This window comes from Pseudochaenichthys georgianus, chromosome 16 (assembly GCF_902827115.2).
Source record: "Pseudochaenichthys georgianus chromosome 16, fPseGeo1.2, whole genome shotgun sequence".
In the NCBI taxonomy this organism is placed as follows: domain Eukaryota; kingdom Metazoa; phylum Chordata; class Actinopteri; order Perciformes; family Channichthyidae; genus Pseudochaenichthys; species Pseudochaenichthys georgianus.
This window is the reverse complement of record NC_047518.2, coordinates 31145139-31161684: the sequence shown is the minus strand read 5'-3', so window position 1 is coordinate 31161684 and position 16546 is coordinate 31145139. Positions and strand designations below refer to the sequence as shown.

General features: G+C 38.0%; 1 protein-coding gene across 1 annotated transcript in view; it reads right to left on the bottom strand.

Moving 5' to 3' along the window:
• The window catches only part of thsd7ab (thrombospondin, type I, domain containing 7Ab), a 155402-nt gene that overhangs the window by 25870 nt on the left and 112986 nt on the right, over positions 1-16546 (bottom strand). Inside the window, exons 19-23 of the mRNA XM_071205920.1 lie at positions 16211-16352; positions 12297-12412; positions 11604-11721; positions 8773-8918; positions 1505-1679 (exon numbers count right to left, since the gene is read on the bottom strand). Coding sequence (XP_071062021.1) covers positions 1505-1679; positions 8773-8918; positions 11604-11721; positions 12297-12412; positions 16211-16352 — 697 coding nt within the window. The remainder of the gene's footprint in view (positions 1-1504; positions 1680-8772; positions 8919-11603; positions 11722-12296; positions 12413-16210; positions 16353-16546) is intronic.

Here is a 16546-nt window from a genome sequence, read left to right as displayed (position 1 = left end):
TTACAGCACATCAGATTGTTATTCAGAGAGGCTGTTGCTCAGCTTGCTATCTTTTCTTTGTATCTGCTCTTAGGGTTTTTGTTATCTCGCCCACACAGATTATTGATTGCACCCCTTTTTTCTGTGTTATTTTATCTGTATCTGTGTGAGTGAGTGTGTGCGTGTGTGTGTGTTTAAATCACTTTGCTACAATGTTTCTAAACTGTAAAAACGAAATAAATTGAATTTTGCTTTTCGGTCTATTTCATTTAAAGACCAGGTGGTCCAAGTAGTTTGTGCCTTTCACATAGAAATGAAAAAAACCTAAGGGCAATGGTGCCTCTGGCGCTTCGACAAACACCACTAACAACATTCATTGATCGAGGGCCTGTAAAGGACAAATGCACTAGTGTTTTGCAATCTTCAAGAGAGAATTCTAAGTGTTAGATGAAAAAAAGTGGATGTTGATATATATTTCAGATCCTTAATGGTAAAAAGTAAGGAAAGACATCAAGTTAACTGGGAGGAAATAGGTAAAAATGGAAGTCAATATGAGACCCAAATCTTCTTGTCGAGTATGAATGAAGACTTACTTCCTTGCAAAAGAGAGTAGAGGGCTCCCGACAGGAAATGAAATGCTGTACCTACCATTAAATTGAACTTGCATAAAATGGCATTCAAAGCATCTGCAGCTGTATAATGTAGTCCATTTATTCTGTCCCAGGTATTCTCCTTCCACTCACTTTAAAGGTCATGAATACATACTGAGTGCTATTGGTTAGAGATAATAAACTCTACCCTGTAACCAAAGTATTTTTAGTGGCTGCTTTTTGATATAATTCAAACTGCTGACTAGTGTTCACTGTCTTCTGGTTTCTACTGAGAGCAGATCTGCAATGCAAAGCAGAGTTAAAATGGAATATTTCACTAATCAATAAATCAATCATCTTGATTTATATATCACCTAGACCTTTGTAAAGAGCTCTGAACAACTGCTGTCAAAGATTTGACTGGGCTGAGGGGATATATTATTTGTTTGGCCTCATTAACCCTCTATCATGAATAACGGTGATCGCAACATTCATGAAAATAATCGTGCAGCTCTAAATTGAAATCAATGACAGGGGTTTTGAAAATAATCGTAGTAAGGTAATAGTGCTTCTAATCTATGTTGGGTTTGGTGAAGACTTTACAAGGTGCCTCGTGCAGCACAACAAGCTCAAACCGACCACATTTTGAAAGTGTAAGTAAGTAAGTCAAGTTTATTTATAAAGCGCTTTTCCCAGACATAGTTACAAAGTGCTTGACAAAGCAAAACATCATACGAATCATAAAAGATGAAATGACCACACAAGCCACGTGTTAAGAAGTGCTAAAAACACAATACATTGTGAAAAACACAACACACAATAAAAACACAATAAAAATATAGAACAAAATTGAATAAAAGCACACAAGTTACCCAAACAGGAAAGTCTTTACAGTAGATGACATTTAAAAGAGACTACAGAGTCAGTGTCATTACCTGGGCAGGGCAGGGTGCAGGCCTCTTTCAGGAGGATCTCAGTGTCTCCGTCCACGGCCAGCTTCAGGCTGTTGCACAGCTCCTCGTCCACCAAACTGACTTCTCCTTCTCTGGAGCCGTCCGACACGTAGCAGGTCAGGTTCCTGTAGCGTGTACCGTGTCCACACACCACATTCTGACAGGACAGGAACACCACAAAAGAAGCAGTGAGAGAGGGGAGTTACAGGAACCAAAATGGGTTTATTATATCTATGGATGCATATTTTGTCCATCAGTGATTTTATTTGTGTGAAGTCAACTTGGAAAATCCTCACAGGAGATCAAGGGGTTAAAAAGTTGGGCTGATTGACAGAGTGGCAGCTGTCTGAAATCATTCCCTAATTGCTAATCAGCGTCGCTGCACCTTTAAAAGCAACGCACCTGAAAGAATGGCAGTAATCAAAGCTGGAAAAGGACAAACTAAAAAGCGTGCGTCCAGCAGCAGCAGCAGCAGCAGCAGCAAAAAACCAGCAGAAGAAACGTCAAAGAAGCAGCACTGGTGCAGCCAGAAAAAGCTGGAGAAGCGGGCCGGTGAAAGATGAACTGTGTGTTTAGTTATACAAGTCATACAACTTGCCGTTCATGGCGCACGTTAGAACGTGCGTTCTAGTTCAGTGTCATTTGTTTGTTTGATGTCCTCAAGCTAAAGCAACATGATTGTTGATTTAAAAACGAATGTGATTTGTTTATTGAGAGATGTAGATTGATAAAAACGGTTTGCATACTGCTAAAAATGCAGTCTATTATATTTGCATTTGTAATGAGACTGCATAAGTTAAAAACTGTTTAAAAACATAATTCATAAAAATACACTAAGAAAGTAAAAACTATATTCACAAGTGTTAACCTCTTAAGCCCGAAGGTCCCCCCAGTGGACCCCTCCCACCGTTTTTTTACGAGACTATGTCTCAGGGCTTCTTAACATTTATGAAACTGTTAATGTTTCATACCCTTTTAAAGGTAAGAAACTCTGCTAACTGACAATAAGAACAATTGTTAGCTAAAAAAAACAAGAGTAATACCAAGCCTTTGAATTAGCATTGAGCGAAAAAATGCTAACTAATGCTAACGCTTTTTTACACAGAACTCACGGTAGAAATGCCCTTATTACTATCTTAACTGCACACACAAGATATACGATTTAAAGCTGAGACTCCACAGATTCCACACATGTAATGTCATCACTGCAAGACCTCAAATTCCTGGAGCTATCAGCCAGAAAAGAGAAAGTAAACAACATCCGGTTTCAAAAATACTACAATAATTACGTTTTACCTTTTTTGATTTGTGATCAAAAGTTGTGTTCAACGGAATAAAAACGCCGCTCAAGGTTAATCCAATGTCTTTGTGTCACGTAGACATTTTTACTGATAATCCATCATATTTATGGCAATATACTGGGTATAAAGTTTTGCCGTCCAGGCTTGTACTTTCAGATATGTTTCGTTTGCTTCTCTATTACGTCCACAATGGTAATGTTTACGTGGATTTGGGAACTGCCCATCGATTCTTTTGGATGTAATGGTTAAGAAAAAGGGGTAAATCACCCAAATCGATCAATGGGTTCCAGAGATATGGTCCTGCGTAAAGTATAAAGAATGCCAGCCAGCTTAAGTACATTACGCAGCAGACTTTACTTATTGTTTACTACGTAAGGAAGCAGGAATTGCAGGACCCAGAGCACATGGAGCACAGAGCGGACAGCAGATAACGGAATTGCAGTTTTATTGCTTATAGATTATCAGAACATTTCAAAGGGGACACAGCCAAATTGGATATTAACCTATGGATTAACTACATCATTGTTTTTATCGTTTTAATGCCATTGAAGACCAGTTTAGACCAGACAAAGAGGAAGGTGAGCCATGTTAGCCTAGCGCCACTTGTTTTGATGTATGTTTTTGTTGATAATGTCGCGAGTTTGTATCTTTCAGTGTTGAGGTGGGCACCGTTAGATTCTGTGTATTTACGATCATAAACAATGTGTTGGATGTGCAGCTAGGATAAGTAATAAGGGAGCTAGGAGTGATTTTCGGTGCAGTAATAGGTTAGCATTTTTCGCTCGGGGCTAATTCAGAGGCTCACTGTAAGAGGATAACAGAGTAGGCCTATGTTTTATTTTATTTTATTTTTTTCACAACAGTTGTATTTGGATGGAATGAATACCTATAGTGATAATTCAAAGTAATAAAATGATTTTTACAGTGAAAAAGTTCAAATGGAACTGATGGTTCCCAAATTACCCAGAGGTGAGTCTGCTTTGACTTTATTTTTCTAAACCTCTCTAAAAAGGTCAAATTTCACTTGTTTTGCAACAATCTTGATACAGGGTACTTATTATATGTTATAGTTTGGATTCCCAAAGCTTATAGTCTACTATCCCATCATTCAAGGGTGGTTTTCACTATATAAGTAATGTTTTATTTTAGGCGGACATTAGAATGTACATGTTTTTACAGTGTTCCATCTGAATTTACTTTAAAATAAAAACATCTATATTGAGTCTGACACTTCTACATCCAACTCACAGATGTAACCTTGCTTTGAGAGAAAAGATTATTAATTTACCCCTTTTAGAAGTGAAGATATAGTCTTTGTTGTGTTAGTGGCATTTTCGAGCCTGAAACCTGAAAAACAGGCTCAGGGCTTAAGAGGTTAAGTCAACCTGATCTCACCAGAATGCGTGACTCCACCACGACTCCTTTACACCACAATGCGTGGTGGAGTCACGAACTTTGTTACATTTACGTGTCGGCAGCACGCAAACAACCCCAATGTAAAGTGAATGAGGCTCCTTTGTCGTGGTGCACACACGCATTTCTACAACATCCCGCTGTGAGCTTTTATTCTATACAACGTGTTTAAAATCTACTTTATAGCTTGTAGTAACTCACGGGAGGCTTCTTTTATTTTATTTGTATTCATAATTATTTTTATTTTTCATCAGAATGTAAAAATTACATTAGTTACGAATTTGTGTTCTCAAAAAACACTGCATTGTGTGTAATGCAACTGTGATTTCTATTAAATTAGTTAGTTTGTAAGGAAGGCCAGAGCTTCAGCTGTGTCAAATAGATTGTTCCCTTTAGTTAACGTTATTTAAAAGATAAAGATCATGTCCCCTATATTGTATTACGAGCGTCCATTCCCATTGGATAACCGAGAATTGTACACCCGGAAGTAAGTAGCCTATTCTCCTTACTGTCGATTGATTTTACAGTGATATCTGCACTACTCATCGACTAAAAAACACCAGATTATCCTTGTTAATTACACAACATTGATTGGTTTAAATTGTGGACAATGCTTTTGTATTTTCCCCCTTCGTTTCGGAGAAACAAATATTTTTTCTGAGTTTTTGGATGGCAGAAGACACTACCCAGAATCTTCAGCTATCGTTTGGGACTACACCATGTGCTTAGCTTGACAAACCCCGTGATCAGTCCTCAAGCTCTTTGATTGGTTGACCTCCAACTGCATTCCATATGAAAAAAAAACGTTTCGTAAAAGAGAAAATCATACTTTATTCAGCAGTGCTTGCTTTACTCTGTGAAAGTCATCACATGAATGCATTGTAATAAATGGGTTGGCTGCATTAAATATTACACATCTGTCGTAGTTATTTATTTATCTACAGAGATCGGGCTTAGAATAGACCGGAAACTATTCTTTTACCGTTCTGTTTTAATTTCACAATAAAGTTAGTAGTAATATTTTGTTTTGATATTATTGTTTTTTATTAACTTCTAGACGACTGGGTCATGTTAAGACCATCGTTTTTTTGTTGTTATGGGTTTTTTCCATCGCTTTTGTGTTACAAATATCAAAACAATAACAAAATAATATTCGTTGTAAACTAAACCGGAAACAGCAGTATATTTTATTTTGTTAACACTGTTAACTTGACAGCCTTTTAACCTATGCTTTTAACCCAAACCACCTACTGGTTAAAGCACGTTATTACACGTTTAGAGTAATTGCAATGCAGGTAGATTGTGTTGCTTTTTAATGACTGTTTAAAATGCCTTTTTCTTAATGTCTTTCATTTTTGTAAAGCACTTTTGAATGTGTTATATTTTATGAAAACATTTAAATATTAAGAGTACATACAAAATAGTGGGAAAGTAGAAGGTCAATTATATAAATATAGAATAGAAAATATCAAGAAGATACTCAAATGATATCTAGAATAAAACAGTTTAGTGCCTGATAGGAGGATGTGCAAAACAGACAAACTAATAAGGCTTTATTTAAAGAAATGTGCAGAATACGACAGTGTAATGGTGGAAGTACACACACATTGATAGATGTCTTGTAATGCACTGTTGAGGAACCTGTGACCCAAGTTTTTCATTCATTGCATAACTACACTGTTGTGTATATGATATGTCAATAAACCTTAGAAAATCTTGAAATCTTGAAAGGGATGTGCAAAATAGCAAATATATACAGTCTTTAATTAACTATTAGAGAATAACGAGTAATTCATATGCTTTAAACGGATCTGCAGATAAATATTTAGTCTTCTCAAGCACCAACTATCAAATATCTCGCCTGATTGTTGGCACTTGACAATCACCTTCACTGAATTTCACTCAGGTGTAACTAAAGTCTGATTTAAGGGTTGTTTATATTTCACATCATTAATCCAAATCTGTAAAGTAACTAAAATAAATGTAGTGGAGTAAAAATACCAGGTTAACCTTAAAGAAATCCCTCAGGATTATAAAAGACCCCATCACCCCAGCCACAAACTGTTCTGTCTGCTGCTGTCTGGCAGGCGGTACCGCAGCATCCGGACTAAAACCACCAGACACAGACAGCTTCATCCCACAGGCTATACGATTATTAAACACCTGAATTTAGAAATAACATTCATCTGGCTGCTACTTAGAAATTATTTATCTAATATATCATATTCCAATCACTTGTATATAGACTCTTATTGCACTATTTCACTATTTTTTCTGTGTATCTGTTTTATTGCGTAGCACTGTTGGAGGAGCCTGTGACCTAAGGGGGGGAGGGGGGTAGGACACGTTCGATTCCTGTTTTGAATAGTGTGCCGTCAATGGGTTTCATTCCATTTCAAAGTCCTTTTTGAGCTCTGTGTAAACGGGGCATCCAATCACAGAGGTTGAGGACTGATCACGGGGTTTGTCAAGCTAAGCACATGGTGTAGTCCCAAACGATAGCTGAGGATTCTGGGTAGTGTAGTGTCTTCGGCCATCCTAAAAATCTTTGTTTCTCCGAATCGAAGGGGGAAAATACAAAAGTATTGTACACAATTCAAACCAATCAATGTTGTGTAATTAACAAGGATAATATGGTGTTTTTTAGTCGATGAGTAGTGCAGATATCACTGTAAAATCAATCGACAGTAAGGAGAATAGGCTACGTACTTCCGGGTGTAAAATTCTCCGTTATCCAATGGGAATGGACGCTCGTAATACAATACAGGGGACATGATCTTTATCTTTTAAATAATGTTAACTGAAGGGAACAATCTATTTGACACAGCTGAAGCTCTGACCTTCCTTAAAAACTAACTAATTTAATAAAAATCACAGTTGCATTACACACAATGCACTGTTTTTTGAGAACACAAATTCGTAACTAATGTAATTTTTACATTCTGACGAAAAATTAAAATAATTATGAATACAAATAAAATAAAAGAAGCCTCCCGTGAGTTACTACAAGCTATAAAGTAGATTTAAAAAACGTTGTATAGAATAAAAGCTCACTGCGGGACGTTGTAGAAATGCGTGTGTGCACCACGACAAAGGAGCCTCATTCACTTTACATTGGGGTTGTTTGCGTGGTGCCGACACGTAAATGTAACAAAGTTCGTGACTCCACCACACATTGTGGTGTTAAGGAGTCGTGGTGGAGTCACGCATTCTGGTGAGATCAGGTTGGGTTAAGTATATGTAAAGCATGTATTTTTGCATTTATTATTTGATGTGCATTGTATTTACAGTAATTATTTTTCATTTAAGGTTTTTTACCTTACAACCTTACTACATAAGCTGTACTGCAACAACAAAAACGAAAGTAAAGAAGAACTCAAAAGAAACAAAGTTGTGGTCATTGTAGGAGTGAAAGCCAGTTAAAACCTCCTATGGACTGTACCATCCCTTTCAAGCGGGGAAACGGCAAATATACCCAAGGTCTTGACAATTTGAGTTAAACAATGGTGACAACTAAAGTCATTTGGACATACAAAGACGGGCTTGTCCTTATTACAATATACCGATTGCTTGATCTTATGTTGAAGTATATACAGTATTCATGTTGTATTAAACTGTATGAAATACTTTTCACATATGAAATTATTGAAATTCGTGACTGATAAGCCTTTCAACACTGAAATATAATGGACATTTTTTTTAATTAATCTTCTATTGAGTTCCATTATAAAATCAATACCAGTCACTGTGAATAATATTTAAAATCTTTCCGAACAGACAAAAGTTTTCAGTCAAGATTGAGAAATAAAAGCAGAAATCACTCAGACATGTAATTAAAGTCTGCACAGAGATGCTCAGTATTCAAACACTTACCTTGTCATATTTGTATTCAGTTCATCAACAAAAAAGAAGATTTTGACATCTTTTTGGTGGACTTAAAATAAATCTAGGCTGAAGATACCTCAAGGCTTTGAGTCCACTTCACTTGCTGCTTCACAAGTCTTTCATTGATTATTTGGCACTTGAAAGAGTTAATTGGAAGGAAGTGACCTAAATTAATTATAAGAGGCATCATGTCTCCCTATAGTCCCATAAAACTAACCCCTGCTTACAAAGTGTTCTCTTATGTCTTATAAAGTGATGCAGCAGACTCTATTAATGATCCGGCCTGGTGTCACACAACTCAAGATGAAGTGTACAGTAAAGGCTGCCACATTTCTTGGCAAAGGTATTGAAATACAGTAATCCATCAGCGTTAAAGGTGCATTAGATTGATTTTGACTGTCCATCCCAACTGTATGCACATGGATTTGATGGGGTTTTTCATCAATACTAAAGACTCCATCATTTTTTTTCAGATTCTAATATTTCTGTCATTCTAAAATCCACTTTCTGGCTCAAATTCATGTACGTATTGATCTCAGCAGTGCCAGGGACCTGTCAAAACTGTATTTTATGTAGCTGACAGAGGTCGATGTGATAATTAAAATGTAATGCTCCTGGATTATGGTATAATTTCATTATTTATTGGCGTACCTCCACCCGACACTCGGACCAGGGGCTGTACTGCCAGCGGTAGCAGGGCCGCACGGGGCAGGGCTTCCACTGCTCCATCTGGGGGGGGCAGGGCCGGCCGTCGCCCTGCGAGGCCTGGACCACCTCCCGCTGCCGCCACATCTTACCTGGAGAAAACACACAGGACATCTTCAGTGTTTTATGTACTATACAGATCTGTACTAATTGTCTTTTGTTCTACATACTATACAAGGCTTCTATTAAGGTTTTCTAATAAGGCTTCAAATGTCTGTCGTCAAACTTAATGTACATACTTTTTTTTAAATCCTCAATTTGAAGTGATTCATCTTTGAAATAAAAAAATAGATGAATATGAATACAAAGACAAATACATTTGAATACAGATTTGAATGGCAAAGTCACGAATAAAGCTTTGAACACTTTGTTAAAGCCCTAGAATTGTATCTTTAATGTTTGTGTATGTTCCGATTTATATTTAAAAAGAGACATTTACATTTAGCAACAGGCACTGAATGAATCCAACAGAAATAGAAAGCAAAAATGACAGAAAGCAAGATGATTGGGGTAAACCATAGACTGTATAAACAGAACACCAGTGAGTCTATTTGAAAGTTGTACGAGTGTGCCAGTATTAAAACTTGAGTGTAGTTTTTCTACCGACATTATAGATCATTTTCTTAGTAATACAATAATATGGACTGAAAAGTGGCTGTGTTTTAAATGCACAATAAACAAATGCATACTGATTTTGGCATATAAAGTGACCACTGTGGTTTGCACTGCAGTCATCCATTCATTCTGTAAACAGCTTATTTAAAATGAATGCGTTTCTTTTGAATGCATTCAATTTATGTTGCCCTGGAAAAGAGCACTTCACTTAACAGAGCAGGCTTTTCTAAATGGTCTGAAACACAGCACTTGTTCTCTGCCATCTTGATTGGTTCTTGGTCCACTTGAGTAAAATGGCTTTCATCTACATCAATCAGCAAACTCTCAAGATAAATCTTGAATATTAAAGCTGTTAACACCTTGGAGACTTTTATTTAAGTGCAGAATTGAAGCTATGAATTAGTTGGAAAACTAAACACTTTCTGCTCACAAGCAACCTTTCTATCTTCCTGTTTTAAATCGCCCAGGTAACCCTTCATATGTTGCATATCTCATTCTCGTTTTTCACCCTGCCTTGCCAGCAATTTGCTCACATCAGATCACACCGCAACCCAGTCTCACGGCAAATCGTGTTGGTGAACACGAATCAATAGATTAAAAATGGTGTTGGTGAACACGAAATGGGTTGCACACCAACCTACCAACCTACGACACCTCTCAGAAAACACTATTCAGCCTTCCCACATATTTCCACAAACTGTACAACCTCACATCCTGTTCCAACTAGAAAACATCCCACACACATTTACACACAAAACCACATCAAATAAGGTTCTACAGCCTTTCTCGAACGTATGATTTAGCAACTATTGCTGTAGTGGCTCTTCTTCAAAGCGCTCCACACAGCCCTGAGGAGCAGGAAGCTGTAATGGGACAGAATCCATTGTTTGAACCGCAAGAAACAACGACCAGGCAACAAGAGGACACATTTTCCCCAGCCATTTGGGAAGACCCTTAAATAAACATTTCCTCTCTTTTGCTATTGTGAGTTTTTCTGTCCAGCAAACCTCCAGTGGGAGCAGAAAGCATCTGATACAGGATTTTTCTAAGTTAACCAAGCTAGTACGTTTTGCCGAGCATTCATGTTTTACTCACACACATGATTTTTAAAGCTTAATGTATTCAGGCTTCTTGAAACCAATTGTTTTACTTGCATGTTCCTGCTTTACATTCATCCATGTTACATTAACATCTTGAGGTGTCTAGTGCTGAGATTTTCTTTAGATTTTGTCCTGTTACAAACATACAAACAGCATTTGCTGTCAACCAAAGGTAACGCCTGTTTTTTCAGCTGTACCTCCTTTTGTTCAACAAACATGAAATACAGGATAATTACACATATAAAGATGCAGTCAGGAAGATACCGTTACAAGCTTTTTGTCACCAAACCAAATGTTCAAGGCTTTCTGAGCTGCATCAACTCTCACACAAGGAATAATTAGAAGAGAATATCTGCTGGATCTTAATGAGAGTCATGATAATTAACCTCAGATCTGCCCCTTCACATTACCACACTACATTAACGCTGTTATTGTCATCTACCTGATGACAGTGTTACGTTAATCTCAATCACACCAGGGCTGGATGTGATCCTTGCTGTTGGACCTCTTCAATGATAACTTGTTTCGCACATTTTTTTATTTTTTTTTTTAATTGGATGAGATCACACCATCCACATTGATACCTAGTGTCCTTTTAACTTTCACAAATGTCAGGCTTTGAAGGTAAGAGTTTATAATCTCTCGTAGCGCAGCAATTTTTCCCACGCTTAGAATTTAATAGGGTCACCCAATTACATTTGGCAACCTATTGTATTATTATTATTGTCATTATTATTATGTATATATTTTATTTAACAACAGTTAAGGTGCTGTTCTCCTGGATTTGGTTGCTCTGTTATTTGCTTTTACTTTGATTATATCAAACTATTACACATAGAAAGTATTATATAGATATATATCAGTGCATTGATCATTGTAAGATCAAGCTTTACATATGATAAGAAGCTGACCTTCTGTGTGACATGATGTGTTGATAGTAAAAGGTTACAGATTTCTATTCTTGCTGCCAGTTCTTTGATCACACTGGAAATTACTCAAGGTTAAAATATCAGCTCAATGTCAACAACTATGTCAATTTAAAGGTTGATCTTCGAGTCTTACCTTCGAGTCCGCATGTCTGTGAACAGGCTGACCATGCGGACCACTCTGACAGCTGACAGTTGACGGGACACTCGACCACACAGGAGATGTTCATCTGCCACTTCTTCTCCAAATTCAACTGCAACATGTATGACACAAAAAGGTTAATTCATGACAAATCATCAAACCAAAAGTTGTGTGACAGCCAAGTCAATCTGTTACGGCCTGACAGCAGCTTGACCTCTCTGCACTACAATTCCCAGAAGCCTTTGTTCTGGCAGGGGACACACTATGCTGGGCAGCATCAGGCCAGCAAGGTTGCACTATCAAAGCTGCTGTGAAAGCCATTCTGACACAATGTGTTTTTGTGAATGAGCCAGATGATGAAGTGGGCCAAGGGTTAACTAGCTGTGGGGACGGCTCTGCCACAGCCCGCCGGCTACAATTACAGCCAGCCCCAACACATTATGAATGAATAAACGGCTCAGCCCGAAGCAATGACAACAATCTCTGCATGGGAATACTAATGAGAAATGGTGCTGCTGAGGGGCCAAAGTACTGTAAGGTGATGGTAATATAATGCATGAGTGATGTGATAAAGTCATTAAGAAAAATGAGTGTGTCCAGAAAAAGAATAGTGAAAACTAAACTCGCCAAAAAAACAAAAGTCAAAGTAACAAAGGGAGTAGCTGGAGGAGTTTGTGCACGTCTCACCTCCTCACAGAACTTCATATTGACTGATTTTCCGTCGCTGCGAACACAGTCGAGCATCCGGGTCTTGATGCCGCTCCCACACACAGCGTTAGGACTCAGCTGACAGGTACTCCAGTCTGAAAAACAAAATATTCTCATATTATTATTTTGGCTGTAAAACTGGCAATATACGTTTATTAAAGCAGAGACAACTCCTGAAACGTTGCACCAGTATACAGTAGATTTTTCTACGGTACAACTACAATCCTCTTGCTGCTGAGCATCACAGAGTTGACTTTTCTGTATTTGTTTCTTAATGTTGCAAGAATTCGTGTTGATTGTACTTGGAAGTGTATTGTTTTGTTGACCTAACTCTAATGCAGCCAAGTGCCTAAACTGCTGTGTAACTGTATACCAAAAGCTCTCATCCAGACATTAATGATTAATCTAAAATACACTAAAGAATACAACACCCTGAGTCATATTATGTTCTTTTAACAAAGTAAGTCTAAGTATAGGAAAAGCACATTTTCAAAATGCTAACATTATAGCCTTTTAGTTTTTTGAAGTACAAGTCAAATCTAAGTCCTTTAAGAGACGTCAAGGATCAAATCCTCTTAAGCAAATTCAGTTAATATGTGTCCGTATGAAAGTGTCTTATTTTTGTTTTAAATTTGACTAGAACTAGAAAGTTTTACTTAAAATTCTCAAAGTGAGACACGACTCAGTGCAGTCAAATCAGTGACATGCCTGTGATATACTGTACATACGACAATAACATATTGTGAATTTTGAACAAGTCTGAATTTAAATCGGTATTAACTTGTTTTATGTATACATTTATGTAACTCTAACCCTATTGTAAAAAAGCAGAAAACACAACATTGAATCCCCATCATTTTTAAAGTTGACAAGAGACATTTATCATCAAACAATTTGCATTCATTTGAAGTTGTCTTTTGGCTCCTCAACAAGGTAAGTCTAAAATGCATTCCTCTTTTGTCTTGGTTTAGCTCTCCAACAACTGAAGTATTGGACTTTTTAGCTGATACATATTCCACAATATTCACAGAGTAGTCGCTAACTTTCCTATCTGCTATTTGGTTCTGGGCAGGTAGTGTAGAGAGGGTTTATATTGACTTCACTCAGAACAGCTGTTGAGATTGGTGAGAGTGAACATTTAAAACAGTAAAGCTGCAGGCTGAAACCCCCCCCCCAAATATACTTAAAGCCACTGAAAAGCTTTTTCGTAATTGAGGGGAACAGCAGCGTTTGGTGATAATTCTCGGTTGGTTCATCATTGAAAGCAGACATTTCGTTTTCGCTGATGGAAAAAAAGATAATGGCAGCTTTAAACATGTATTATTCAGTCAAACATTGCTGGCCAAATGTGCAGGCACAAGAATGGTTGGATATACCCTCTTATTGTTCTGTCTATCACACTCATGTACCTTCCTTGCTCCTCCAATCACATTTCACAGTAGAAAGAACACAATTCTTGTTATCATTCACTACAGCTCACAACTTTACCGCCTATAGCTAATAATTACCAGCGATCAGTAGGTGGCTGCTGCTGATTTTACCACCCTGGGTGCCAGCAGAGTAAAAAAGGCATGTGAGAGGGAGGTATGGTTTAGATAGGAGCAGGAAGCAAAATGAGAGGAGCATTTGTTCAAGTCACAAGGAAGCTGCATTTCACTTTTCTGGTTGGATGCTTTTTCAGTTGAAGCAGAATGATGTAGCGAGACAAAACACAACGAGACAATGTTTAAAAGTGTTTAAATGTGTTAGCTGTCACAAATGGTTTACACTTTAGAATGAATAAATCGCAGATATTGAGGAACAAACATGGTGTGTCTATTAAATGTGAAAACAGCAATATGTTAATTTGAAAGCTGTTTATGCTAATCTAAAGTTGGTTGGAGGCGGATACATAGCTAGAACTTGTATACATTTCAATTAGTTTGTAGACATTTGACATGGTGTTTTGACAGAGTATTACAATGTTAAACTAATCAACTTCCACATTGATGACTTAAACTAAAATTCACATGTCTTGTCTGCACTGGGGATATATATTTTAGGATGGGAGTTCCATGAATATAAATGAACCACCATGGGCTCCCAGATGACTCAGCAGATTTGCAAGAATGCCTTGTGCTTCCCATATTGTAACTTTGACATCAGCTCATTGCCTTTGCTGCACACTTCATCTTCCTCTGCCTTCCTTCCCTTCTGCCACACAACTCAAGAAACACATAAAGCCTTGAGGGCCAGTGGGTATATTTAGATGGATTTATTAGCAGACATTGAATATTAAAACATAACTATAACTTTAACAGGGAATAATCACCTGCACTTTATAATCGTTGTGTTTTCTTAAGCTTAGAATGAGCCCTTCATATCTATATAGGGAGTGGTTCCTCTTCCTTTGGCCTTTCACATTTTTATTTTACTTATAAGCCACCTTATGTTCTCTGCATGCTTGTAAAGAGATGGTTAAATGTAGGGGTATTTAATTGGTTAAAACCTCTTCCCTATATTCCACTAAATATTCAGTGCACCTTCAAAATGGTGTGTTTGTTTAGTTTTGAGTCAGTCTCTAAATAGCTTTTGGCTGGCACATATCAATGTTGACAACAGATGATTATTTTGTCAGCAAAGAGGTCATTGAAGGTTTATAACAGCTCTATTAAATCCAATAACTCTGGCTGCCATCAGTGTTCTTTAATGCCAGCAGCAGGCTGTGTGGACAGACGTCAGATTCAAGTTTAATATTGAGGATTTAAAAGCAACGCAAGTTTCCCCTGAATAAACCTCACCAGAACAATACAGAGCGGAAGTGAGGCAGAACTCTGGGTCCCCTAAAAAAATAATGTCTGTGAAGTGGAAATACAACATTTGATTCCAGGCTTTGGGTGCAAAGCCGGCAACAACAGGGAGGCAGAGGTATCACTCATAAAGTATGCCATCCGCTGACAAAGACGAGTGTCTGTTTTTAGCTGCAGCGAGCTCGTTTGCAAGCTCGACTCAGGGAATTGTGTCTCCTTTTGCTGAGAAGCTTTGTGGCACTCTGGGGACTGAAAATAGGGACACGGCAACAAGAAAAGAGCGACTGTAAGAGACTGAGAGGGAAACAGCCAGAAAGGGAGGAAAACTGATTGGAGGAAAGAAGCAGCTTGGACCTTCTCAGCACTAACAAAGAAGAAAAAGAAAGCTTCACCCAATAATAATCCCTTCTCGTATACTATGTACATATACCCTGGGATGCCACTGTGAACCTAGCAGTAGGGATCATAAGACATGTGTCCCAGTGTAATAGCACAAAGGGAAGAGGAGGGTGTGCTGGTTAAAAATGTGGAGCAGCGGAAAATGAAGGCATCATAACTAATCCAAAAGAACTAGAGGATTGTTGCCAACCTCTCCTTTTTATTTTGTATTGAAATAACGTGAGGAACAGTTTCAAGCATGAAATATGAAAGAACAGCCTCTGTGATGTCCTGCAGATCAGCTCGGGAAGGCTGCCAACTCAAATCTCTGAGTAGTTCTTTCTGTCCAAAGAACACAACATTTCCTTTTTGTTAAAGCGTCTGAAAAGGCAATATGGAAACAATGTGATAGTAAACACCTGCGATGACCCTACATCAAATGATCTAATCTGCAGCTTCACTCATTTATCTGCGGCCTCTTAAACAGAAGAGGAACTCATTCTGAAACAGAGTCCATGTTTGCAGTGATGCTCACCGAGTACCAATACATACATCCTTGCAATCTCATGGCAGCAGCCCTAAAACATACTCCATTGAAAACATACAGAGCATGCACAGTAGCTCCTCTGCCACAAACAAAACAGGTTTGATGACCCGACAGAGAGAAATGAATACTGCCGACTGCACCTTTATGAGCACAGAGCAGTCATTTTACATGTCCCGTACCTGTGATGTTGTAGAAGTAGTTGAAACAGTTGAGGTTCAGGCTGCAGGGCTCATTGTCACTCGTGTCGGGACACTCCCTCCCCACACTGGGAGAACGGAGCGTGTATGCCATCCGCACTCGACTGTTGGTTCTGGTGCATGGCTGCAACAGAGACCTCACATTAAAAACTGTTTCATTAAATGCAGACATTTCTGAGCAGTCAACATTGCAAGGAATATAGAAAATCTTTGAATTGGAACTAAGCAGAGATCTTACTACACTGATGTTTATATCAAAGGCACATAAAAGGAGATAACTGTGAATTTGCCCATTGCTAGATTATTTTTCCTTTGTAT